This window comes from Fusarium odoratissimum (assembly GCF_000260195.1).
Source record: "Fusarium odoratissimum NRRL 54006 unplaced genomic scaffold supercont1.7, whole genome shotgun sequence".
Lineage (NCBI taxonomy): Eukaryota > Fungi > Ascomycota > Sordariomycetes > Hypocreales > Nectriaceae > Fusarium > Fusarium odoratissimum.
Genome location: NW_022158693.1, coordinates 654,462 through 677,780, shown reverse-complemented (window position 1 = coordinate 677,780; position 23,319 = coordinate 654,462). Strand labels below are relative to the sequence as shown.

The 23,319-nt window shown below is 48.1% G+C and overlaps 6 protein-coding genes across 9 annotated transcripts; 4 read left to right on the top strand and 2 right to left on the bottom strand.

Annotated features, from left to right (window-relative positions):
- Positions 1-38: 38 nt before the first annotated feature.
- On the bottom strand, positions 39-4,093 carry FOIG_05507 (exportin-T). Of its 2 annotated transcripts, XM_031204126.1 has the most exons (3): positions 3,730-4,093; positions 1,970-3,509; positions 39-1,921 (listed from the first exon to the last, which is right to left on the bottom strand). In XM_031204126.1, exons 1-3 carry the CDS (start codon positions 3,739-3,741, stop codon positions 402-404), a joined length of 3,072 nt encoding a protein of 1,023 aa, XP_031065955.1. In that variant the 5' UTR covers positions 3,742-4,093; the 3' UTR covers positions 39-401. The 2 variants fall into 2 exon arrangements, with proteins under 2 accessions (XP_031065955.1, XP_031065956.1); XM_031204127.1 differs by lacking the exon at positions 3,730-4,093 and having other exon boundaries at positions 1,970-3,553.
- A 3,584-nt stretch (positions 4,094-7,677) lies between these two features.
- FOIG_05506 (uncharacterized protein) lies at positions 7,678-10,151 on the top strand. Of its 3 annotated transcripts, none has more exons than XM_031204124.1 (3): positions 7,919-8,495; positions 8,639-9,777; positions 9,830-10,151. In XM_031204124.1, the coding sequence occupies exons 2-3, from the start codon at positions 8,747-8,749 to the stop codon at positions 9,927-9,929; spliced, it is 1,131 nt and encodes a 376-aa protein (XP_031065953.1). In that variant the 5' UTR covers positions 7,919-8,495; positions 8,639-8,746; the 3' UTR covers positions 9,930-10,151. The 3 variants fall into 3 exon arrangements, with proteins under 3 accessions (XP_031065952.1, XP_031065953.1, XP_031065954.1); XM_031204125.1 differs by having other exon boundaries at positions 8,475-8,495; positions 8,633-9,777; XM_031204123.1 differs by having other exon boundaries at positions 7,678-9,777.
- A 2,615-nt stretch (positions 10,152-12,766) lies between these two features.
- On the top strand, positions 12,767-14,410 carry FOIG_05505 (uncharacterized protein; the record flags this gene model as incomplete). The annotated part of the gene is made up of 4 exons (XM_031204122.1): positions 12,767-12,949; positions 12,997-13,258; positions 13,307-13,884; positions 13,940-14,410. 4 exons carry the CDS (start codon positions 12,767-12,769, stop codon positions 14,408-14,410), a joined length of 1,494 nt encoding a protein of 497 aa, XP_031065951.1.
- A 3,233-nt stretch (positions 14,411-17,643) lies between these two features.
- FOIG_05504 (uncharacterized protein) lies at positions 17,644-19,271 on the top strand. Its single transcript, XM_031204121.1, has 2 exons — positions 17,644-18,267; positions 18,325-19,271. The coding sequence occupies exons 1-2, from the start codon at positions 17,964-17,966 to the stop codon at positions 18,915-18,917; spliced, it is 897 nt and encodes a 298-aa protein (XP_031065950.1). The 5' UTR covers positions 17,644-17,963; the 3' UTR covers positions 18,918-19,271.
- Positions 19,272-19,467: 196 nt separating this feature from the next.
- FOIG_05503 (aspartyl aminopeptidase) lies at positions 19,468-21,609 on the top strand. The gene is made up of 2 exons (XM_031204120.1): positions 19,468-19,913; positions 19,965-21,609. Exons 1-2 carry the CDS (start codon positions 19,748-19,750, stop codon positions 21,386-21,388), a joined length of 1,590 nt encoding a protein of 529 aa, XP_031065949.1. The 5' UTR covers positions 19,468-19,747; the 3' UTR covers positions 21,389-21,609.
- On the bottom strand, positions 21,589-22,816 carry FOIG_05502 (uncharacterized protein). The gene is made up of 3 exons (XM_031204119.1): positions 22,402-22,816; positions 22,168-22,335; positions 21,589-22,110 (listed from the first exon to the last, which is right to left on the bottom strand). The coding sequence occupies exons 1-3, from the start codon at positions 22,615-22,617 to the stop codon at positions 21,859-21,861; spliced, it is 636 nt and encodes a 211-aa protein (XP_031065948.1). The 5' UTR covers positions 22,618-22,816; the 3' UTR covers positions 21,589-21,858.
- Positions 22,817-23,319: the final 503 nt, after the last annotated feature.

The following is a 23,319-nucleotide window of genomic DNA, read 5'->3' as shown; positions in this document are numbered from 1 at the left end:
TGAAGAACATTAAAAAAACATCATCACGAGTAACCAGTCAGCCAGAACAAACAAGTCATGTGCTTATGTAGAAGTGTATTTATTTCATCCTTGTCCAAGCCTCTCTACGCCCTCATCCTCCCCCCAACAGCTATCCACATTCCATAATACCCAGCCGCCCAAATGAAATAACTAAAAAAAGGGGGAATATTTGTTTTGACTGCGAATGACAAAGAAGACGATTCTTTTTAGCTCTAATAGGTCTGTCCACAAAACTCCCCGAACATGCGCCGTGAGGCTCCCATCCATCCATACATCCGCCCTTGTCTCCAATCGTCATCATCATGAGTTCAACCTCACCATGCATGCTTTCCAGACATGGCATCTCCTTCAAATTGTAATCGTATTTTCTCCTTCAGTATCTACTGTCGGGACTTTAGCAGGTTGTGCAGGTATGAAGCAAACTGCCTCTTGTCCGTCGACGTCGTAAGAGATCGTAAAAAGTCATCACCGTTGACCCCAAGGCTAGGGAAGATGTTGTTTTGGAGTTCCTGGATAAAAGACTCGCCTGTCTTGGTGTAAATGGTCTGCTCTAGACCTGCAATCTCTGTAAGAATTTGCTTAGTCTGAGCGTCCTGGTAAGGCCGGAAGTTGGGGTTCTTCATAACCTCCCAGCAAGTCGAGTGGAACCTTTGAATCATGAAATGATCAAAGCCAGGGAATGCAGGGTTGGGGCTACCAGAAGGAGCCGTTGGGTTCTGCGAAATAGTGGCAACGTCAGGTCCTCCCCATATAGCTGCCATTCTTGTCATCAGAGTGAAAGCCAGACGGCTACCGCCGATGTTACCCTCAAGGGTCTTGGCGAGCTCAATGATGGAAGAAATCATAGGCTCAAAGAAGCCCTGGTTAGATTCACTGACGAGAACACCATCTAATCCATTGTTCAGAATGATCTGGAGAAAAGAGAGGTATTCCCTCCTCAACTCAGCCAACTGGATCTCATCATCGGTACCAGCAATGGGTTCCGTAAGCCCACCGAAGATACGTTGAAGCAAAGGCGTCAAAAGCATGTTCAAGACCTCGTAAATTTCAGCCTTGAAGCCAAACACCACCTGATCCAGTAGACGAAGAAACATGGCCATCTCGTCCTTAGATGAGCTCTGGGACAGCAGTCCTTCAATCCACTGGGGCAGCTGGGGCAGCACAGCAGCACCAAGGACCCCCAACAGCTTAGAAAAGGCTGATCGGCAAGCAGTTCGGATCTCAGAAGACGAGTTCAGCTGGTTGAGGGCAATGAGAATGGCTTCGGCTGCGCGAGAAAACTCATCGGAGACAGCCTTGTCAGGAGGTCCATGTGCATTAGCGGAAGTGATGCCTGGAGTCCAGTCAGAGAACCCGTGGGCCAATGTACCCAATGCCATAACAATGTGGTGGACTTGAAGGGTGGCCTGCGCATCTCCAGACTTGGCTCGTGGGAGGTGTCCTTCCATGTCGGTGAATAGGGGGTCCATAACAGATCGGGCGTACAAGGCCTGCTTATCAGCAGGTGTACTTTGGGTCGAGGAAATACAGCCAATGGCTTCGAAAAGGTACAGTTGGCTCGTAAAGAGAGCATCCGCGGAGTGGTCAGATTCGTCTGAAGACATATCGTCATCGGCATCATCACCAGGGACCTCAGCCTTGATGGGCAAGAGATCTCCGATCGACTGGATGACTGTCTCTGCAACATTGCCAACCTGAGCACGCAGCTGCTTGATGAAGCGGTGGAACAAGTACCACGATCGTGTTTTTATGCGAACGTGGTCATGGTGAACCAATCGCACAAAGTTCTCTAGAACTTGAGGGATATACTGTAAGAGATGGTTCTCGAAAACAACGCAATATCTCACACAAATCTCCATGTACTGCAGAAGGATGGCGGGATGAGAGAAGTTTGCAATACCTACATTGGTTAGCATCACCACTGTAGCTGGTTTACTGAAGCACTCACCAGATTCAACCATCTTCTGCATCATAACCACTAACCTCTCCGAGGCCTCAGTAGAGGGCTGGTTTTTGGTGCCCAGTCCTTGGTTGGGAAGTGCAAGCTCGCCAAAGAGGTACATCTCATACAGTGCAAGATCAAGATCTCGCCAGTCCATTTGCGAGCCCTGCTGGTCAAGAGTTTGAAAAGTAGTGGCAACCAAGTTGCTGAGCATATCCATGTACAAAGGCTGGTCAATGGCCGCAATTGATTTTTGCAGATTCTGTAGCTTGCGACGTAGCTCTTGAAATTCAGCTTCATCTGTGAGCTCATCTTCATCACCCCAGTTGGTAGTCTCATCGTATCTCATCTTGTGGATGATGGCATCTAGGATTGGCGCAAGCATACCGCCGTAGTCTTGGTGGACAACAGTGAGTTTACGGAGGAAAGTGAGCAGGTCTGTCAGGGCGGGAATGACAGACGAGCAGACCTCATCATATTCGTCAGAGAAGAAGCGCAGAAGGAAAGGGAGGAACCCTTGGAGGTGCTGATTAGCTCTAGCGCGAGTGTCATCACTGATCTGGTTGTCCTCGAGGGCCCGTACGATATCGGAGAGTACGGTGTTAACTAACTTGGCAACTGCTTCGGCCAGGTCCGTATCGTAACGAGAGGTTCCCTTGTACTCGCTCAAAGGGGGGCTAGCAACTAATTGTTCAACAATCTCCCTGAGGTTAATGAAGGAGATCATCTCCATCTTGTCTGCCGAACGCATCTTCTTGCCGCATATCTCATTCAAGGTATCAATGGCGGTGTCGCGGACCTTGTCTTGCACATCAGTGCTTGGTCGGCCGACTACCGGCAGCAGCAGCCCGAGCATATCCTGGCTGATAACCAAGGAGATGTCCATCCAGCTAACCCACTTGCCCAGGACTTTGAGAACAAGTTCTACGACGGTATCGTTGTTCGAGTATCGTGTTAGGAGCTGCTTCCACGACTCAGACACCTTGTGCATATCCTGAGCTCGAAGCTGGTCCTTGAGCTCGGTATTTCGCTTGGCCTCGTTGCTCTGCCGTGACAGAAGCATATCGGCAATCTCGTCATGGATGGATCCCAGAGTTCGAAGATAGAAAACGACGCCCGGGACGTTGTCGGTGTTTGTGGAGAGACCGGTCAACTCAAGTTGGTCGTCGAGGAAGCTCTGCCATCCGTCTTGGTAAAGAAAGACAAACAAGTACGTCAATGTTTGTGTGAGCTTGTTCTGAAGGTGATAAGGGTCGGCTTCTTGTTGGGCGTTAGGACCGTATGTTTGGCGGCAGTATTGGAGAAGGGTGTCTTTGAGGAAAGCCAGGCTTGCCTGGTCGAGACCTTGAGTGTGCACCGCATAGTTGACCACTTCAAGACAGACCATGCGCACGACTTCTGATGTTTGAGGGGTTCGAGCGAAGAGGGTAGTGCAAGCTTGCCATCCTGAGGGATCGTTTCGTAGTTGGTTTAGGTATTCGAAAGCTTGCTCTTTGAGAGATTGATCGGAGGTGGGGTTCGAGAGAATCCCGACGGCATTCTCGACCTGAGCCATTGGGATCAGAGTTAGCAAAGAGACGATATCATGCATTCATAAGCTTCAGATAACAACCATCCCGTCGGGTCGGGCCTTGAGAATGTGGACATTGGGCCGATGCGGGCTTGGCCATCCAGGAGTGACGGCTGAAATGGCGGGGCACGAGAGCACCCCAGCGAGCGTCATGGGACAAAGACGAAGATGATGGAAGAATAACGTAGTAACTCACCTGAGCTTCCATGATCAAGATTCAGGTCGTGACAAACACTAGAGTGAGAGGTATTCCAAGTATGGACGATGCTGCTATAACTCCGGCAGCCTCAGATACACAGCATCCAGCATAGTTATGATAGAAAATAAATGGACAGAGTGAACAAGGCTACCGAGGGGTCATGCCTAAACGTGGTTGGTATTGAAAGCTGGGGAAAAAGAGCCTGTACAACAGGCAGGGGTACAGCTGATGGATCTGGAGCTATCCCAATGGCAGGAGCTTCAAAGAGAGCCGAAATGTGCACAAAAACAGGAGATTTGAGACGTTGATGCTGATTTTGGATTGGATAGCGTGTGAAGACTGCGTTTTTATCGAGATGTGCTATTTCTAAAAGTCGGTGCGCTGAACTTCTTGGGTCGATGTGGGGTAACTCTTTCGGCTCATGTTCGGTAAAAGGACCTCCCCCATCACCATCTCGGGAACCTCCATCATCAAGCTCATCAACTGCAAGGTACCAACCTATCTAAGCTCTCGTTGACATCTCATGTAACGAGATACTGCATTAGTTCTATGTCGATGTAGCACTGAACCTTGTTTGGAAACGCATACATATGCCGAAAGTCTTAACGGCTTGAGCTACTTTCGAACCCAAACACTATTCAACCCAAACGATTTCAACGCTCTGATAACTCTATTTCATGAGTTAAACATATATCGAATAGCATCCTTTGGGCAGATGTGAGCCGTAATGAACCTTCCAAGATTCGACATATCAGGTCAAACAGGCTACGTGAACCCTACTAGTGGGGTAGGGCAATCGAAGCAAGCCGTAACTCGATCTCCCTCTTCTTCTGTACTTCGATCTCGAGGCGCCCAGATCAGATACAAGTGAGTCTTTGAGGTTTCTGTGAAGCACGAATCAAACCTTCGTACACCTAGCCATGTTTGTTTGCATCGATCAAGGTGTTACCAAACTTATGCGTTAGTCAGACTTCCACTCACCAGCACCAACCAGTTGGATATATCAGATACGCCTGTGGTCTCAACACACTCTAGACAGCGAGGTGATTATTTATACCAAGAAATCATATGTTGATGCCAGTCAACTCGTATTGCGAGCGTGAGTGGCTGTGAGATAAACGCTCATATACCTCAAGCTCCAGCCGTTTCAACTGTAACTCAATGGAAGTAAGTATATGAAACTGCTAGTCGCCGAAAGATTAGGCATCGATAAGGTTGCCTTAACGTTATAACAGCGGTTCCAAAAGCTGGATGAAGCTCGAAATGATCAGGTATACGATCGTCGAGGCCTGAGATGAATGTCAATGAATGTCTCTTAAGGGCCGATTAAACCCCGCAGCAAAAGTACAGCGTCAAGAACTTGCATATTGCTGATCGCAAAAACAATGAGTGCCATCATATGTTAAGTTGAAATAATGGTTGGGTAAGGGGCCGAAATATTAGAGTCTGGAAACGCTGATTATCAGCGATATTGCCAACTCATGGTGGTAGGCGCTTCGCATGACGACACTCGTTTTGAACTTTTGGCATGAAAACTGATTCGGAAGAGCTGAGGGCCGATCAAATAACCGATGTTTCGTTCGGAGAATAAGTCGGCATGGCCGCCCTCTGAAACTTGGAACAAACGAATCTCTTGCTCAACGACAAGCATCGCTGGCCCATTACTCGAACGCATGACGTGAACTTGGGACCCAGCGTCTGTGGGCCGTGTGCTTTGTTTCTCGATAGTTCCTGGGAAAAAGTGACGATCGACAACTCAAGCGCTGAAACAACAGAGATCGACAGGCGCTCGGCGCTACACACGTGCGAAGCCTTCTTTGGTGAGCATGAGGGCGACTATCAATGGAGTAGGCAGCCCAAGATAGAGAAGAGTCGTCAGCTTCATTTCCCCATCTGTACCCTCCTTGTTGGTGCCAAGTTGGAGCTATGTATGATTGCCAAACATTGAGATATCCACTCTTTATCTTGCATTATTTAACAAGAAACAGTGTTTTAAGTCTCCTATAGCGGAGAGGTTTATTATAGATAGGGGATTTTTGGCTTATGCTGTTTCTGAAATGCGGGTGTTTTTTGATACGCGGGCTCTCGCTGCAACGATTCGTTGCCAAGCTTCCATGACAGGCGGCATGATCGTCAGGAGGAGGCGGCAAGCCACTACCGGCTGGGGCATTGGCTCACAATCAGCCAACACCCAACCGAGGAGAAGCAGGGGTCCAGCAGGGGTGTCCTAGGGGAGGCAAGAAAACTTAGGACCTTTATCCTAAGTGATGAAAAGACTTAGGTAAGTTTAGTGTATTCTAGTAGATTTTTAGACCTGTTTATTTCGGCACCCTATTTAAATGTCAGAAGTTTTATTACCCCCGAGGTGTTGATGCTGGCTTTGTTGTTACGGAAGCAGACAGCACAGCTGCCACAGCATATCGAACAAAAAATAAAGAATAGAAGTATCTCTAGCTGTGATTGTAATCGACGATCGAATACGGACAGTCCGATTAAATCGTCGATGGTGGACCTTTAAAAAAGCGAGCCGCGTAAGATGTCAATATTGTGGTTCTTTGTTTCAAATGAATTCGACGTCATGAGCTTCAAAAGTTGCTTTTTGATCAACACCCGCGAACTATCTAGTTGCTGATGGTGTGACAAGGAACGAGCATCGCGGGAATAAGCATTCATCCAAGGCCCAAGATTGGACGAGATTGAATTTGCGCTTGTGAGTTAAATGACCATAGCGACATCATCCGTGCTTCTTGAGCTTTGAGGTCTCTTTACAGTTTGTAATGCAATGCAATGTTACAATGTGAGATCATCGTCACCGCCTCGAAAATACCGTCTTGAGAAGCTGAGATCAAAGGCCTTCACCGACACAACTCCATAGTCTTCTCAATCATCTTTTTGTCTCACATTTTCGTATTTACAATTAACATTAATCTCTCCAAATCGATCCCAGTTAAGTAACCGAGATATGTCTTTTAAAGGCCTGTAATTTGGGGTCTATCGCTGTCCAGTTCTTCCAGATTTAGAACATTTGATCTCGGTTCTGGTTATATTGTGATGTTGCACTTTCGGCCCTCCTTCATATCCACATAGTCGATAAGCCTAGCTCACGGATCTGGTGATGAGCGTCAGCTGGCTGGTGTTTCTATCTTGGGGATTGCTTGTTCAATATAGCCTTCCGATAGCCTCAGCCTAATCTGAAGTACGCAATAGTCTAATCAATGCCAAGTTTTTACAAGAGATGAGATGCTCATGACATCCGTTTCTGGGGCGGAGTTCAAAGGGTGGTTGCAGTACTCTGTGGGTTCCTGCATTAGAGGAGTGGCGCTGGGAACCCTGTCTCACGGAGCGTTTAGTGTTGTATCAGATTTTGTGCAAGGAAGATGAAGCCAATCAAATGAATCATGCAAGCCCTGGATAAAGTCACAATGGCGCAGTGCTGATCTAAGATACCTTTCAATAATTCATTGGTTATTACAACTTGTGCTCTAAGACATCATGTTCCGTCTTTCGGTGTAGAGCCAACATGCTCAAGACGCCTCAGAGAACGCTGCAGCTACAAGAAATAAGCTTCAAGATAATGTTGAAAAATCTATATGCCGCATACCAGGTTGCACATAAGGCGAAACAAGACATGTCTTGGCCTTCTATCAAGGGTCTGGAAGACAATCGACAATCCCTGGCCCAACGTTTATGCAAACCTTTTCAGTGAGGCAAGGGCGCACAAAGGCTTCTGAGCCCCTGCATAAAAGGGTTATATGCTTGCACAAGTCCCTGTATGTAGCGGTCGGCCTCCAAACAGCAGGGGGGCAGGGAGGCTAGAGGCTACCTACCGCATTAGGTAGTAACGCAGCACCAACTTCCGCCACGGCCAGTTACCTTACCTCTCATCCAGGGAATAGGACACACCCTGGTTTCGCCTTTCATCAACTATCCCTGATCAACACGCACCAAGCATCGATCCTCATATGCCGCGTTCTAAGGTGAGGCCAACTAGACACAGTGGAAGGACACTCGAGAAACATAGCGTTGGATATTGCTTCGATAATCATTCCGATTCTTCATGCGTTGTAGAGGCTCATCGAGCTGTCATGCAACAGATTAACAAGCTTATACAACCTGTATCAAACCTCGACAAACTGTTCGCTAGACTTGGCGCCGCAGAAGTACCCCCCTCTTCTTTCAAACAGCCACTCAGAAGTCAAAATATGCCTGTCGATCGATGGGTGTGGCGGAATCCACTTTAGACGACCGAGATGAAGAGAGGGTGAAAGGACGGCGTTCGACTGGTCCACACCTTGTTTCCAACCACCAGTTGGCCACTGATATTTCGGGATTGATACCAGGAACCATACGTTCTTCCCAAAACGATCTAATCTCGGAGCATCTTTGCTTCTCGGACAGAGATTCTCTTGAGAGCTCGAGGAAAGCCTCACCACGCTCTTGTTTTGAAGGCTGAACTCGGCGGTCCGAGACCACAGTACGAAAATGCATTGGCGACATCTACCGTGCTCCTAGTCATGGACCACTGTCCGTGACCCAGATTCAGTGGTGATCCAACAGCCATCTTTCAAGGATGATGAGGGTCTCGGATCCACGGGCCACAGAAACGTCCATGGGTGGTCGACCGACTTTGAAAGACTGGGGCAGCGACATGGCTTCCCCCAGCTTTGATGGACCGTCTGCTAGGGCCGCACACTTCATCCCATGTTTGTTGCCTTTACTGGAAGCCCCTTGGACCCAGAATGGTTGACCTCCTGGATGATCTGGTACGTAATCTCCGTATAGGAGTTGATGCTCTTTGTGTGGATGGACATCGGTATTAATATGCGACCATCCTGCGGCCTCAAACTCGACTTTTCTTCTCTTTCTTCTTCAGCCCAACAAGCCATTTCTAAGCTGCCAGTTTCAGAAACTTTTGACCTCGGTCGTCCATTCTTTCACCACTTTCGATATATCAACATATTTTTGAGCTTATAGCTTCAGCCTTTCATTACCAACTTTCAACCAATTCTTCAAGATGCGTTACTCTACTGCCGCCGCTGCTCTCTTGGCCTCTGGTGCCATGGCCACCGAGGTCTCCAAGGTCTACGAGACCAAGCGAGTTACCATCACCTCTTGCGGTCCTGAGGTCACCAACTGCCCTGCTCGATCTACTGTCACCAGCAACACCGTTTACCCTGTCCCTCCCCAGGTCACCTCTGCCGAGCAGGGCAGCGAGACCACCGAGGAGGTCCCTGAGGTTCCCGAGACTACCGAGGCTCCTGAGCTTCCCTTGACCACCTCTACCATCTACTCTACCAACATCAGGACTATCACCTCTTGCGGTCCCGAGGTTCCTGACTGCCCCGCCCGATCTGGTACTCCCGTCGTTGTCACCGAGACCATTGCTGTCTCCACCACCATCTGCCCTGTTGAGCCTACCGGTGGTAGCGAGAAGCCTGGAAAGCCCGAGAAGCCCGAGCAACCTGGAAAGCCCGAGCAGCCCGGCAAGCCTGAGAAGCCTAGCCAGCCCGGTTACGAGCAGCCTCCCGCTCCTCCTGCTGAGACCAAGCCCGTTGAGACTCAGCCCGGCTACGAGCAGCCTCCTGCCCCTCCCGCTGAGACCAAGCCCGGCTATGAGCAGCCTCCCGCTCCTCCTGCCGAGACCAAGCCTGCTCAGCCTGAGCACCCCGGCAAGCCTGGCAAGCCCGTTGTCCCCGGACAGCCCCAGAACCCCGGTAACGGCACCGTCCCTCACCCTCCCGTCTACCCCAACCCTCCCGCTACTCAGAGTGGTGAGAAGCCCGTTGTTCCTCCCACTCCTGTCCCCGTCCCCAGCAACCCCGGCAACCCTGAGCAGTGCGTTCCCTCTCAGTCTGTGACTGCTATCACCAAGGAGTACACCACTGTCCTCACCAGCGTTGAGTACTCTACCATCCAGGTTCCTTGCCCTACTGGCACCACTCCCGGCAACCCTGGTAACCCCGGCCAGCCTGGCCAGCCTGAGGCTCCTACCGGACCTGCTGTCCCCCCTCCTGCCAGCACCCCCATTGGCGGTGGTAACCAGACGTGAGTATTCCAGATATCCCGACTTCTGATCAATTTACTGATTATCTTCCAGCGTTCCTACTCCTCCTGCCGTTACTGCTGGCGCTGCTACCTTCGCCGGCTCTGCTTTCTTCGCTGCCGTCGCTGGTCTCGCCGCTTTCATCCTGGTCTAAAACTATTCCCCTTTCTCTTAGCATCTGTTGAAGCCTGCAGGCTATGGCAACTTATGAACTCTTTTGTGTTTAATGGTCTTGCTGGAATGTACAGTACTCGAGTAGACTTTTGAATACATTGCTATTTTGGCTTACTTCTATGTACTTATATATATCTGATCCGCAGTCTGGGATATGCGATTGGAACTTATTTGCTATTGTTTAATTCTGACATGATATCCCTATATGTCGCATTCTTTGAGAACTATGTGATTCAACTTGCTCACAACTCATGTAAATTCTCAGCATGAATGTCGTTGCTATTGGGGCGGACACTAGTTGATGCCAAGGAGTATTGTCAAGCCACCCGATTGTAGACCCTGGCAAATCCGGGGTGAAGGGTTCGTCAATGCATATGCTCCACCCATCTCATTTCCCAACCTTGACCACTTGGGATCTGAAGCACCGGCGTCGATTATCCAAACGGGAACACGCAAATTGCCAAATGTCGCTTCAGGGAACTTGTCTTCAATGCATCTCGATCAAACGGGAAGATCGCTCGGTCTAGATTTTGCGTAACATGTGATTTGGGTCAGATGGTTTGCTTTACATGGATTCTTGAAGGGAAGTTCATTTCATTTGCCACAAGGTGAGTCTATGCTGGTGTCTGCTGACTCGGAGCTGGAATTGAAATGAGTAAATGAGCAAGAGGATGAATGCACATGTAGCTGGGTCGGTTTTCATAAAGACCTGTTTAGAGGGTTGGTTCAGTTGAGCGTACTAGCAAGACAGTGATGCCATTAGGTGCGTGCGTTAGTATTGAGGGTTTTCTGAAAGCTGCATTATATACTACGTGCCACTCAGATAAAATGGTATCTAGGGTATCAATATCATGGGAATCACGAGCATGGTAGGTGTTCTCTACAGCCTCATGAGAAGAGATTCGTCGAGACTGATACTACCCTGTACTCGCAACTCATGAGTTTCTATCGGCGCCCTTTTTCCCATTACTTATTAAAACAACCATATGTAGTTTTATGCAATATATTGTTTCTCATACTTCTGTCATTAGATGTTTTGTCAAGATCGATCTGGCATGAATCTCGTTTCCCGAAACTCACGTCCAATGAAAGCTAACGCTTCGTGGTGTAAACAAACATCGCATTCCTTTATGGTTTGAGGGTGCCAGTTAACTCAATGGAGGAAGAATTGAATTCTGGAAGTTACAATATGGTCCTCCCCTCCTGACCCGTGGTCAACAGAGTGTTCGTGACAGTTGCGGGCCACAGTGCTGAGTCTTGTTGAAGGGTAGAGGATATAGGACGACAATTAGGCGAGAACCTATCTAGGCGGTCAAAATAAAAAGAAGAGTTTACCGAAGGAAATAAATAATTTGGAGATATCAAGAAGTACGACCATATTATACATGGCCTTTCAGAGTGTTGTGACAGAACTCAGGGCTGGAATCAGAAATAAGCTCTTCGCATCCCAACGAACTCACGATTTTGTCCCAGTGACTATCTCGCAGCCGACTGCGAACTCTCAGAGCGATAGTAATAGCCAGGTGCTGAGTTCCTTTGCACTCTATAAGTGACCCGTCTGTTCACACGTGATTGAGGTAGTGAGAACAAGACGATAAGGGACCATGTTCTAACTGCATATATGGTGCCATGTAAATGGAGACCCGTTGATATGCTATCTTCTCTCTAGCCCCCTACAAGATCACATGAACATGGGCTTTATGAAGCCAAGATGGGAGCATATCCTTCCAAAAGACTCTTAGGTGGACACTTGCCCGTCAACTCCATATTTCTCGTTGATCATCGCATGTAATACTTCTCTGATACATGTTGTACTTGTGTAAGATCATACCAACGCCGAATCGCTTTGTATCACTGAATACCTGCCCTTTGTAATCAATACTTACAAGTGTTAGTCCTTGTGAACCAACTACGCTGGTGCCTTACCTTGGTTCAACTTCTTTGTCCTAAGGTAGTCAGGTAAGACGGGTGTCTCCGAATTAGCAGAGGCAACCAATTCCCCGCATAATAAGAATATATGGATGTCTTTGATTTCTTGGAGAAGTTGGGGAAACTCAACGCCACAACAAAAGTACGTACCGCAGATATCACAACTTCTCAAGTGAGAGAAGTGCTAAGCCATTCAAAGCCCGTCCCTTTCAGAATGGACTTGACAAATATGTTAAAGCCCTTCATTAGTACCAAGCTTGTCTTTCTTAGAAAACAGATTTGCAAACTCAAGGAAGGGAACTTGAACACGAGACTGAGAGGAACTTAGAGGGATAGTGTTGGCGATAATTGGGTGGCTATGCTCAGAACAGCTTGGAATATTCTTATCTTGTGATATGATTGTATTAATTTTGACCATGCTGATGATAAGGGGAGTATTTTATGAGTCCCCCGTCTTGATTCGTGAGAAGGATTAAAGTGTATGACAGCAAGCGAAGGAACCGCTCTGTACGTAGCATCGGCCCTGCTTTGGGACGTCAAATAGAGAGAGCCTTGGAATATGCGACTACATTGACGAAATTCATCCCGTCATCGCGAGATCTAACTTTGATATTTACTGTGGGCCAAGTCACGATGTATTCGATGCGCTCCGCGTGTGGTTGACGAATGCCACAGTATGACCTGCCACAAAGTCAATTCGCAAAGGATAAAGAGCGGCCAGAAGCTACGCACATCTTATCAACAGGTACTTGAATACAAATTTCCCCGGTCTTGATTCGTTCTATCTTTCAACATTCATCTGTTCCGACACGTTCGTTCTGTAAACACTCGATTAGTACCTTCTTATCCATCCGTATACCCTATCAAGCATACACTCACGACTTCAGAATGCCTTCAGATGAAATCGCTGTTGTCGAAGAAGCAAACAATTCCAACTCTACAAACGAGAAGAAAATTGATCTTGGCGCGAGCAACTCGAATCGGTCCCCCAGGAGGAATAGCCACGCCCCAGAAGTAGTCGACGATGCGGTCTTTGGCCATGTTGGCGAAAACGGCCCCAACTATCGCAGCGTATGTAGCCCTCTCTGCCATGATCTGTGGCGCTAATATATGTATAGCTTTCAAGGATAGGTACCATCGTCCTCATGACGAAAACCCAAGTCGGTCTCGGTGTCCTCGCTATCCCCAGAACGTTCCATGCTCTCGGACTTATCCCTGGCGTCTTTTGCCTCGTAGCCATCGGCGGCATGACATCTTGGTCGGGTTACATTGTTGGTACTTTCAAGCTCAACCACCCAGAAGTGTACACTATAGACGATGCTGGAGGCAAGATGTTTGGCAGGATTGGTCGCGAAATCTTTGCAGCGATCTTTATGCTGAGTAAACATTTCTCTCCCCCATACCAAGGCTACTACTAATATTATACAGACTGGGTCTTCATCTCTGCATCAGCTATGCTGGGTTTCTCGGTTGGGCTCAATGCTGTATCAAGCCACGCCCTCTGCACCTGGACCTTTGTCATTATCGCCGCTGTCAGCACATTTCTCCTAGCCAGTATCCGAACCTTGAGCAAGATAGGATGGATTGCATGGGTTGGTGTTGTCTGCATCATGACCGCCATCTTCTCTGTTACCATTGCTGTTGGAGTCGAGAATAAAACTCCTGCGGCTATTGAGGGAAACTCTACTACGTTCAGGCTCACCAACGACCCTCCATTTGCCGATGCCATGGCAGCAGTCTCTAGCCACATCTTCGCCTACGCCGGCACGCCCGCCTACTTTTCCATCATCGCCGAGATGCGAGACCCGACGCTTTACACATCAGCGCTTATCTGGTCGCAGAGTATTATGACTTCTGTCTACGTTGTGATTGGTGTTGTTATATATTACTACGTCGGCTCCGAGGTTGCATCTCCTGCTTTGGCTTCTGCCGGTCCTACCATGAAGAAGGTCGGCTTCGGATTTGCCCTGCCGGGCCTTTTAGTCAGTGCCATGATTGTCACTCATGTAAGACTTCCCAAAACCCAGCATCTCGTCATTCGATTATTAACAACAACCATAGTTACCAGCCAAGTACATCTTCCTTCGTATCCTCCGCGGCTCTGAGCACCTCCACCGCAGCAGTTTCATTCATTGGGGTACTTGGCTTGGCTGCACTGGCGGCGTCACTATTATCGCCTACATCATAGCCAGCGCTATTCCCATGTTTGACCCTCTTGTGTCATTGGTTGGTGCATCTTTCGGTGTCTTCCTTTGCTTCCAGCCCTTCGGATGTATGTGGCTACACGACAACTGGGGATGCAGGAAGCGTGGCCTCAGGTGGAAAGGAGGGCTCGCCTGGAGCATATTCATCATCATTATTGGCACCTTCCTCATGATTGGCGGTACATATGGCTCCATTGAAGGCCTTCTTTTTGCCACTCGAGATGGATTTGGTGCCGCTTGGGGTTGCGAGGATAATTCTATCACTGTGCCCTCGAACTCGACAGCCAGCGCTAACTCTACAATCACTAACTCAACAACCACTCCCTAAACGTGGCTGGCTCTTTTTATACTCTAGATATTTGAGTATAGGTGGTCCTCTTTTCCCTTTTCTTAACTTGATAGTATGCATCATAAGATATCCTGTATGCGTATGGCTTAGAGGAAACTCTGATATAGTCAAGTGAGCAGTGCACAGACAAAATCTCACTTCTCAAACTTTGGTTCCATTGCAAAATGTGACTTGTGGAACTTGCTGTCCTGGTAATAGGCAGGGTTTCCCCGCAGTAAACTTGTCCTCTATCTCAGAGATAGGCTACATTTGAGTTTTGTGGTTGTATAAAATTGACTTTGTTCTCATCTAAATTTAAGCTTAGATGCCAACGGCCAATCATGTTTTCTCCGGCACTTGATGCTACTTGGCAGGGGTGCACCAACAATTTGGTGTGAGATTCCCGAATAGGCACCTCAAGATCTGCTAGGGTTCAGCCAAGACCTTGGCATAGCGACATGGATATCTGCACTCTTGGCTATTTTCAATGCTTTGTATAAACGTTGAACCCCCATCGTTGTCGGGTGTCAATATTGAAGCCCATTGAAGACTCCCAATGGGGAAGAGGAAAAGTAGACATCTCTTTAGTGTTTGGGCGGTACTAGGAGAGGTTGTGAAGTTGGAGAAGAGACTCTAATCTCTTCGGCTACCATACTGGCCGAAGATCAAAGCCGAAAACTCAGTTTCTACCACGAGTCCAAGCTATAGGGCCGAGATTGGGTGTTTTGACGATTAGCCTGCCAGTATGCGATACCCGTATCGCCACGGTTACCAATCTCGGTGAGAGCCGTATTGCCGAGGACGCTATTGGGGATTAGTCCTGCTGAGTTTATGCTGTATTTCGACGTGCATGGGGCTGCTATCCCAGCCAAGTTAATATAAGAGGCTCAGGGGATGCAGAAGATAGTAGGAGAGCTATTTGGCTTCGTGCATACATGTCCCAAAGGCCCAAGGAGATACATCCTCCTCAGACTTCAATGCTTGCATACTACGAGTGACGTTTAGACCTGAACTTGGCGACATCTGATAGACCTCGTGGCGGCATTTGGAGGTTAGGGGATATCTTGGCGGGGAAAGGCTTAAGATACGAGAACGTTGTGCGAGATCGGACCGAGTATCAGCCACGGCCAATGGAGTTGGAGATATTGCCTAGGCTTTTTATGCTTCTATTAATCTTGCATTGGCTTCAGGGCCTGGCGTCGATAAACTTTCCCTCATGTTGCCTCGTTAGAAAAAATGACTGTTGGACATTGGATTTGGAGAGACTCGATGGCTTTTGAAGGGCAAAACCGCCCGTTGGAAAATTCGATCGAGGGAAGTAGTAGTACTCAGGTTCCCAAGCGCAGATGACACTTCATCGTTAGTCAGAGGTTCTTTTCTTAATGTTTGTAAGGCTGATAAGTGGGAGGATTGAAGCTGCGCACACTGCTCCAGCATTGGTTCAACTCTTATATGGGGCTATTGAGTAGATGAAATCTGTATAAATGGAATATATTCAATAGGCTCTTGGCGCAGCCATGGGTATTGGCAGAAGAGTTGCCTCTGGTTGTGGTGAAATATGTCTGTTTGTCGTTATAGAGGATATGTTTTCTGCGAACTTGTGAGTAACAGGACCCCCAGAGTTTTCACTACGATGACAAGGAATGATAACGTTCATTGAAGAATATGATTGGGTAAGGAAAGTTAAAACGCAAGTATGAGGCTCTATTTGCACGCGGATCGGAGCTATAAAACGGCCAAGCCGCATCTAACGCACCGGCACGGACACGGACACGGACACGGAGTCGGACCAAGTGACATCCAATCTTACTCCGTACGGAATACAGTCATACGAACAAATAGCCTGGAACGAACAAATGAAAAAGCTTCACTAGTAAGACAGTTCCCCTACCAATGAACCAAGCCTCGTCACATTTTTAAGCTCCGTGTTCAAGAATCTGACCGGTACAAACCGCGTGGCCCGTACCACGTAAGAATGCGGAGAGAGAAGACATCTTACGATAAATCTTTGTGATTGTATGTATTGTTGTGAGCAGATTGGGCTGCACTACGAATCATTACGCGTACACGTGTTGAAGTCAACGAGGTTTAGATTGCTGGAGTGGATGGTAAGATAATAGTTTGGTGGATTATGGATTATGGGCTGGTGGTTAGATAGCTGTTTCAACCTGCACTGCACTCCAGCAGATAGATATCTTGCAGAGACGAGGTACTGTTTCAAGGACCAATTTGCTGTAAATTGCAATGCAGAGATTGTAGAGCTGAATATGCAACGTGAGCTTCATAAGGCACACATGCCAGCAGAAGCAAGAGAGTCTCCAGTGTTGAGCTGATGGCTCCAGCTGATGACGGGTGTAAGCCGGGTCAATTACGCAAATCTTACAGGAAATAAGAAAAATATGCCTAAAGGTAAAAGCACCGTTAGTCCCATTCGTCATTATCCTAAAATTGTGTTGTCGAAAAATGTGACACGACTCAGGCTGTAAAGTCAAGGATAATTTCTCCAAGCCTCCACGAGAAAACTGAAAGAGAAAGCGATTCGAAAAAAGGGCTGAATGACGCATCATTAACGGATAGAGTCCTACGCAGCGCTCATTCCCGTGGCCAAGATGATGATGATTGGCCGGATCGTGGTGATCAATCTCACTCGGACTCGCTTCTCGCACTTTTGCTTTTAGCGTGTGTGGTTCTACCGCTATCTTTATCTTTGGGTCCTGATGTGATAGGCTGATTTACCCCGTTGATCATCCTTGCTTCTGGCAGGGAATTATCATGATCTGTTTGATGCTGTTTCAGCTGTAAGCGTCAGAGGACATCATTACGAAAAGATACTGAATGAGGACATATTAATTGACTTTTCTTCAGTGTAGTCCTAAGGATCTTGAGTATTGTTGTGTAAGCCAATATGCAAATTCCGTATGTTCTTGCAGACCTTGATAGACGTCAAAGGTACCGGGAATGCCATCCAGAGCGTGGATCTACATGCGGCTTTGTTAATGCTGACACTGCCCCGTTTTTGAGGCTGATGCTATGCTATCCCATCCACTAAAGATGTCCATGATCCTGCGTCTTATTGGTCTCAATGATCGACATTCGCGTGCCCTCGCGCTAAAAGAGCGAGAGCGACAGCAAGCCTACCGCTACCTTGTGCTTAGCAGATGAGCCTCCTTGTGTTAGTGCCGGACTAGCAAATGCACTGCATTCGTTGCCTTGCCTTGCTATTCCGTGTCTGCAGTTTGAAGATCCGAGTCCGACATTATCGCTGTCGTAGCCATTCTCACACATCAAATCTGCATGTTTCTGCAGCTCTCATCATGTCTATATCAATGCCCCATCCTCCCCTCCAAGAACATTCTTTTCTCACCATCATTCACACATCAGCATCTACATTCCTACAACCTTATCTACTGTCATCCACAAAGCCTATTAAACAACACATAAGCTTACCTTTATCCGGTCGAGAACAAATACAAATACACCACTCGCTTCTCCTTTACTATCCCGACTTACACGCTGGTATCGACTTACAACGCAATACACATCAACCAACAATATGCCTTACAATTACACCATCAGGCCCGAAGATGCCTTCGGCTCCGATTCGCCCTGTAACTTGGATACTTGCCCTGTTGAGTGGAGTATCTACAGCTACCGACCTTCTCTTGCTGCCAACATTGTCTTCGTCGTTCTCTTCAGTCTCATTGGTCTTGTCCACGCATATCTTGGCTTCCGATGGAAGAGTTGGGGTTTCATGACTGGTATGCTTCTTGGCTGCATCTCTGAGATTGTTGGCTATGTCGGTCGTATCATGATGTGGTACAACCCCTTCTCCTTCAACGCTTTCATGATCCAGATTGGTAAGTCTCAATTCTTTTCATCCAACCTAACAATCACAATCTGACAGTTTGTTTCAGTCTGCCTCACGATCGCTCCCGTCTTCTATACCGCTTCCATCTATGTCACCCTCTCCAAGACAATCAACTTCTTCGGCCCCGAGCTCTCTCGCTTCAAGCCCGCATTGTTCTACTGGGTCTTCATCCCCTTCGATATCGTCTGCCTCATCCTCCAGGCTGCTGGTGGTGCCATGTCTACCGAGTCTGATAGCAATGTTGGTGTTGATGTCTCTATGGCCGGTCTTGTCCTCCAGGTTGTCGTCCTTGTCGTCTTCATCGCTGCCTTCTCTGATTACATGATTCGATACTGGCGATCTGGTCATGCCAAGGCTTTCGGCTGGCGCGAGACTGCCTTCTTTGCTGGTCTCTCTACTGCCATCATCCTTGTCCTCACTCGATGCATCTATCGTGTTGCTGAGCTCCGCGAGGGTTATGATGGTGATCTGATCAAGCACGAGGTCCCCTTCATCATCCTTGAGGGCATTGTCATCGTTCTTGCTGCTGTGGCTCTCTGCTTCGGCCACCCTGGTCTTGTCTTCAACAAGCCTCAAGTCACCACTTCTGTCTCTCAGGTTGAGAAGGGTGTTGTTTCCGGCTCTGAAAGCAACAACTGAGCGTTCAGTAACTCGTATCTCAAAAAGCTGGGGCTTCTGGTCTAGGACCTTTGAAGATGTTTTCTTTTGTTAAGCGGATAGCGATGTGGTTGTCACCTTTGATTTTGATTCCCCCTTGTTTGCGTTTGGGCTTGATTGAATTGGGATATTGGATACCTTGTAGCTCTGGCGATATGAGGACTTGCTATCGAGCTTTAGATGAGTTGTTGAACGTTTTCAGAATGGGATAGATGGACGGCATATGCCATATGATTAGAAAATTTGGAATAGAAATACCTTGAACAATCTTTTGTTTTCCATCAGTCCGCAACCCAAGAAATGAATAAGAGCAGCTCTATGTCTCATTCCTTCTCGATGATATATCTTGCTTGGCTGACTGAAAGTGCAACTTCTGGTGAATTGTCAACCAATTGGCTTTGATGCCACGAGCCAGGATAGCGAATGACAATGGTACATGTTGGACACACAGCGCAGCCTGCATTGAGATTGACCAATGACGGTGGGCTACAGTTACCTACCAGGCTGTGCAGACTTACACATTTTCTTATATATCTTGAATAAGAACACCAAATCTAGTATCATGACAATGACTTTGATATCTTCGTGCCTCATTCAGTTCCGCGATAGGAAGCTTGCTATGGATGATAAGATAAGCCCCCCCACTACTAACGGCATCAGGTGCGGATTGAATGCAGATGACGACCAACCAAACCAAACACCACATGACCCAACCTAACCCATGTACAAAGGACGTCGTTGATCTCTCAACTTATTTAACTTTGCCTTAATTAGTCACCGCTTTCTCGACTCTTTCACCATCTCTTCAACAGATGCTCGCTCTCTTTCGCGTCTCTTCACGTCGAGCATCGCCTTTCAGAACCTCAATTGATACTACCCCGCGTCTATTCCCAGCTTCATTCTCGACTTCTTCGTCCATCATGGCACCTCCTCAAGAAGCTCTCGACTTTATTGAGTTCGTCAATGAGTCGCCAACCCGTTGGTCACCTCAATTCCACCATAACCCTAATACCTGCTAACATACTACAGCTTATCATGCCGTTCAGTCTGCCTCGGCTCGCTTCGAAAAGGCCGGTTTCAAGCTTATCCGTGAGCGCGACTCTTGGGCTTCGACCCTCCGACCTGGCGGTAAATACTACCTCACCCGCAATGCTTCGACTATCGTAGCCTTCACCATCGGCCGAAAGTGGCGCCCTGGAAACCCTGTCGCCATCATTGGAGCCCATACCGACTCTCCCTGCCTTCGACTGAAGCCCGTATCCAAGAAGACCAATGTCGGCTACCTCCAGATCGGCGTTGAGACATATGGTGGTGGTATCTGGACCTCGTGGTTCGATCGCGACTTGAGTATTGCCGGCCGTGTCCTGGTCAAGGAGGGCGACAACTTTGTTTCAAAGCTCATCAAGGTCGACAAGCCCTTGATCAGAATCCCAACTCTCGCCATTCACCTTCACCGACAGACCAACTTCGACCCCAACAAGGAGACCGAGCTTTTCCCCATTGCAGGACTTGTTGCAGCTGAGCTGAACAAGGGAACAAAGGATGAGAAGCCCGAGGAGAAGAAGGATGACAATGAGGAGGATGAGGAGTTCAGGCCTCTCAAGGTCATGACTGAGAGACACCACCCTCAGGTCCTTGACGTTATTGCAGCTGAGGCAGGAGTCGAGGTTTCTGCGATTATAGACTTTGAGCTGATTCTCTACGATACTCAAAAGTCATGCATTGGTGGCCTTAGCGACGAGTTTATCTTTTCTCCTCGTCTCGATAACCTTGGCATGACATACTGCTCAGTAGAGGGACTTATTGAGTCCGTCAAGGATGAGTCCTCGCTTGAGGAAGATAACACCATCCGGTTGACCGTGTGCTTTGATCACGAAGAAATTGGCTCGACCTCGGCACAGGGTGCCAACTCCAACCTGCTGCCATCGGTCATCCGCCGTCTGTCTGTTCTTCCTGGAAAGGACACTGCCAGTGAAGGTAGCTATGAGGCTGTTCACCACGATAACGAGGAGGCTACAGCATACGAGCAGACTCTGTCACGATCTTTCCTCGTATCTGCTGATATGGCCCACTCTGTGCATCCCAACTATGCTGGCAAATACGAGTCTTCGCATCAGCCAGCCATGAACGGCGGAACTGTTATCAAGATCAACGCCAACCAGCGGTACGCTACCAACTCCCCAGGAATAGTGCTCCTTCAGGAGTGTGCTCGTACAGCTGGCGTTCCTCTTCAGCTCTTTGTCGTCCGCAACGATTCGCCCTGCGGTAGCACCATCGGACCCGGCCTCGCTGCCGCCCTTGGTATGAGGACTCTGGACCTCGGTAACCCGCAGCTCAGCATGCACAGCATTCGTGAGACGGGAGGTACTGCCGATGTCGCTTACGGTATCAAGCTGTTCAAGGGATTCTTTGAGAACTATGGATCCCTGGAGCCCAAGATTCTCATCGATTAAGCATTAGAAGTGGAGCATCATATGACGTCGGGTGTCATTGGAGTTGGGTGTAGAAGCGAGGAGCGGATGAATGAAAGAATACAGGGCAACATTACAGCCAAGAGTTGGACGTAGTCTCACTTGTATGTATCTTGTTAAATGAATGAGCAATGTCACTTTATCATTAAAACTGGGCTCAGGTATGTCGTTGTGAATGAACATATCCAGACATTGCAACCCCAGTCCGTTCAATGCAACTCCTCTCTAACGCCTTTGGATATCTCTGATGAATCTTATCCAGATGAGAACACACTTATGTCTCATTACCGCCCATGATCGTTAAATCAAATAATGCTTTCCAAGCAAATGCCTTTCCATCGTACATATCTCGCTTCACATGCCCGCCATGCCCCGCTCATAAAAGTAAGAAAGCCATCAAGAACTCCCCAACACCATCCCATCTTTCCCTTTTTTTATATCCCGATATCTCATCAACTTTGCTCCTCGTCTTCCTCCTCCATGATCTCTGTCTGCTGTGAATCTATCGAGTCTCTTCGCGATCTTGTCTCTGTCTCTTCCTCTTGGTTGGACACGCTGGCGGACTCGGGGCTTTGTACGCGGACGACGCGTGGTGACTCGCGGGGTAATGGTCGTTGCTGTAGTTCGGAGAGGGGCACGGTTGTTTGGCCTGTGCGGACTTTGTAGTTTGCGAGGGATAGACGGAGACGAAGTGTTTCTGCCCTCTGTAGGATATTAGCATACATATATAGATGTAAGTGGGGAGGGTGTAAATAACTGACTTGTCTTATTTGTTGGCGTGTAAGTGTTGTAGTCTGCTGTGTGGGTTGTACCGTTGTAGGAACCGCAGCCGCATCATGTTCGGTTGCAGCAGTAGCCCATGAATTATCGTTGGCAGACGTGTCGAAGACAGAGCTAGCATCAGGACTGGCACTCCTCTCAGACGCGTCCTATACAATCAATGTTAGTTGTAAGTTCATTTCCCATATTGATATCTTGTAAGTAATAGAGCATACCTCATCACGTCCCAGACACGCCTTCTTAGCAGCAGGCGCGCTGCCCTCAATATCAAGCAACCTCTTCCTCCCCTCGATAGCCATCTTTACAGGACTGTGACCCAATGCAGGCTTGAATAAGTTCTTTGGTGCAGCAAGCGCGTTAGAATCCAAGGGAGCGAGGGCGCGTCGCTTCGTAGGTGATGATGTAGAGGATGATGTAGCTGATTGCTCCATTGCAAGCTGAAGCACTCTTTATGTATGCACGAGAGAGAGGGGGAAGTGAAAGTATAAACAAAATAGAGCTTAAAGTTTGTATGCTTTGATCGCGTGTCGAGGCGTGTTAGTGGGAGGACGTTGAGATGGGAAATGGTAGAGTAGAGTAAAGTAGAGTGGTGGTTTTGTTAAAGGGACGCGGACGATAAGATAAGGCGGGGTGGCTTTTTTGGATTGGAGAAAACGGAAAATGGTCAAGTTACTAAGGATGGAGGATGGTTTGGTGTTAATGGCGTCGTTCCTGGTCAACGAAACACGACAACAATAAATATTGCGCAAGGAGATCAACACTTTGAAACAGACAATTGTTCTTCAATTCTTAATATTCAATTATTGGTGTCAATGTCTCGTTCTCCCTCAACGCTACTGACACTCACTGATATCTCATCCCCCACTGGCAACAACCCCCAGAAGGCGTAACATTAAATTGATCGTCTAATTGACCTCACCCGTCACGTCCGTAACCCTAACCCAGCCTCTTACGCCCGACACGGTCGCGCTTTATATCCCTGTCTCAAATCTCAGCCAACCTCGCCCATATTTACTCATTTCCTGAAACGGTCTAGCTGAGCTGACATAATCTTCCCCAGCCGTCAACACTGCAGATTCGCGTGCCGTGTCCGAGGGTCCATCGTTCTATTCCAAAGACAGCCTAGCGTTTGT

Bases quoted from the DNA above. Each gene is read 5' to 3' on its own strand.
- FOIG_05507 (XM_031204126.1), bottom strand. The intron at 1,922-1,969 runs GTGAGTGCTTCA...TAACCAATGTAG, and splicing joins GCAGAAGATGGTTGAATCTG to GTATTGCAAACTTCTCTCAT.
- FOIG_05506 (XM_031204123.1), top strand. From the start codon at position 8,747: ATGCGTTACTCTACTGCCGCCGCTGCTCTCTTGGCCTCTGGTGCCATG. The intron at 9,778-9,829 runs GTGAGTATTCCA...ATTATCTTCCAG, and splicing joins ATTGGCGGTGGTAACCAGAC to CGTTCCTACTCCTCCTGCCG.
- FOIG_05504 (XM_031204121.1), top strand. From the start codon at position 17,964: ATGCCTTACAATTACACCATCAGGCCCGAAGATGCCTTCGGCTCCGAT. The intron at 18,268-18,324 runs GTAAGTCTCAAT...AGTTTGTTTCAG, and splicing joins CGCTTTCATGATCCAGATTG to TCTGCCTCACGATCGCTCCC.
- FOIG_05503 (XM_031204120.1), top strand. From the start codon at position 19,748: ATGCTCGCTCTCTTTCGCGTCTCTTCACGTCGAGCATCGCCTTTCAGA. The intron at 19,914-19,964 runs GTTGGTCACCTC...AACATACTACAG, and splicing joins CGTCAATGAGTCGCCAACCC to CTTATCATGCCGTTCAGTCT.
- FOIG_05502 (XM_031204119.1), bottom strand. From the start codon at position 22,617: ATGGAGCAATCAGCTACATCATCCTCTACATCATCACCTACGAAGCGA. The intron at 22,336-22,401 runs GTATGCTCTATT...TTGATTGTATAG, and splicing joins CGTGTCTGGGACGTGATGAG to GACGCGTCTGAGAGGAGTGC. The intron at 22,111-22,167 runs GTCAGTTATTTA...AATATCCTACAG, and splicing joins CACGCCAACAAATAAGACAA to AGGGCAGAAACACTTCGTCT.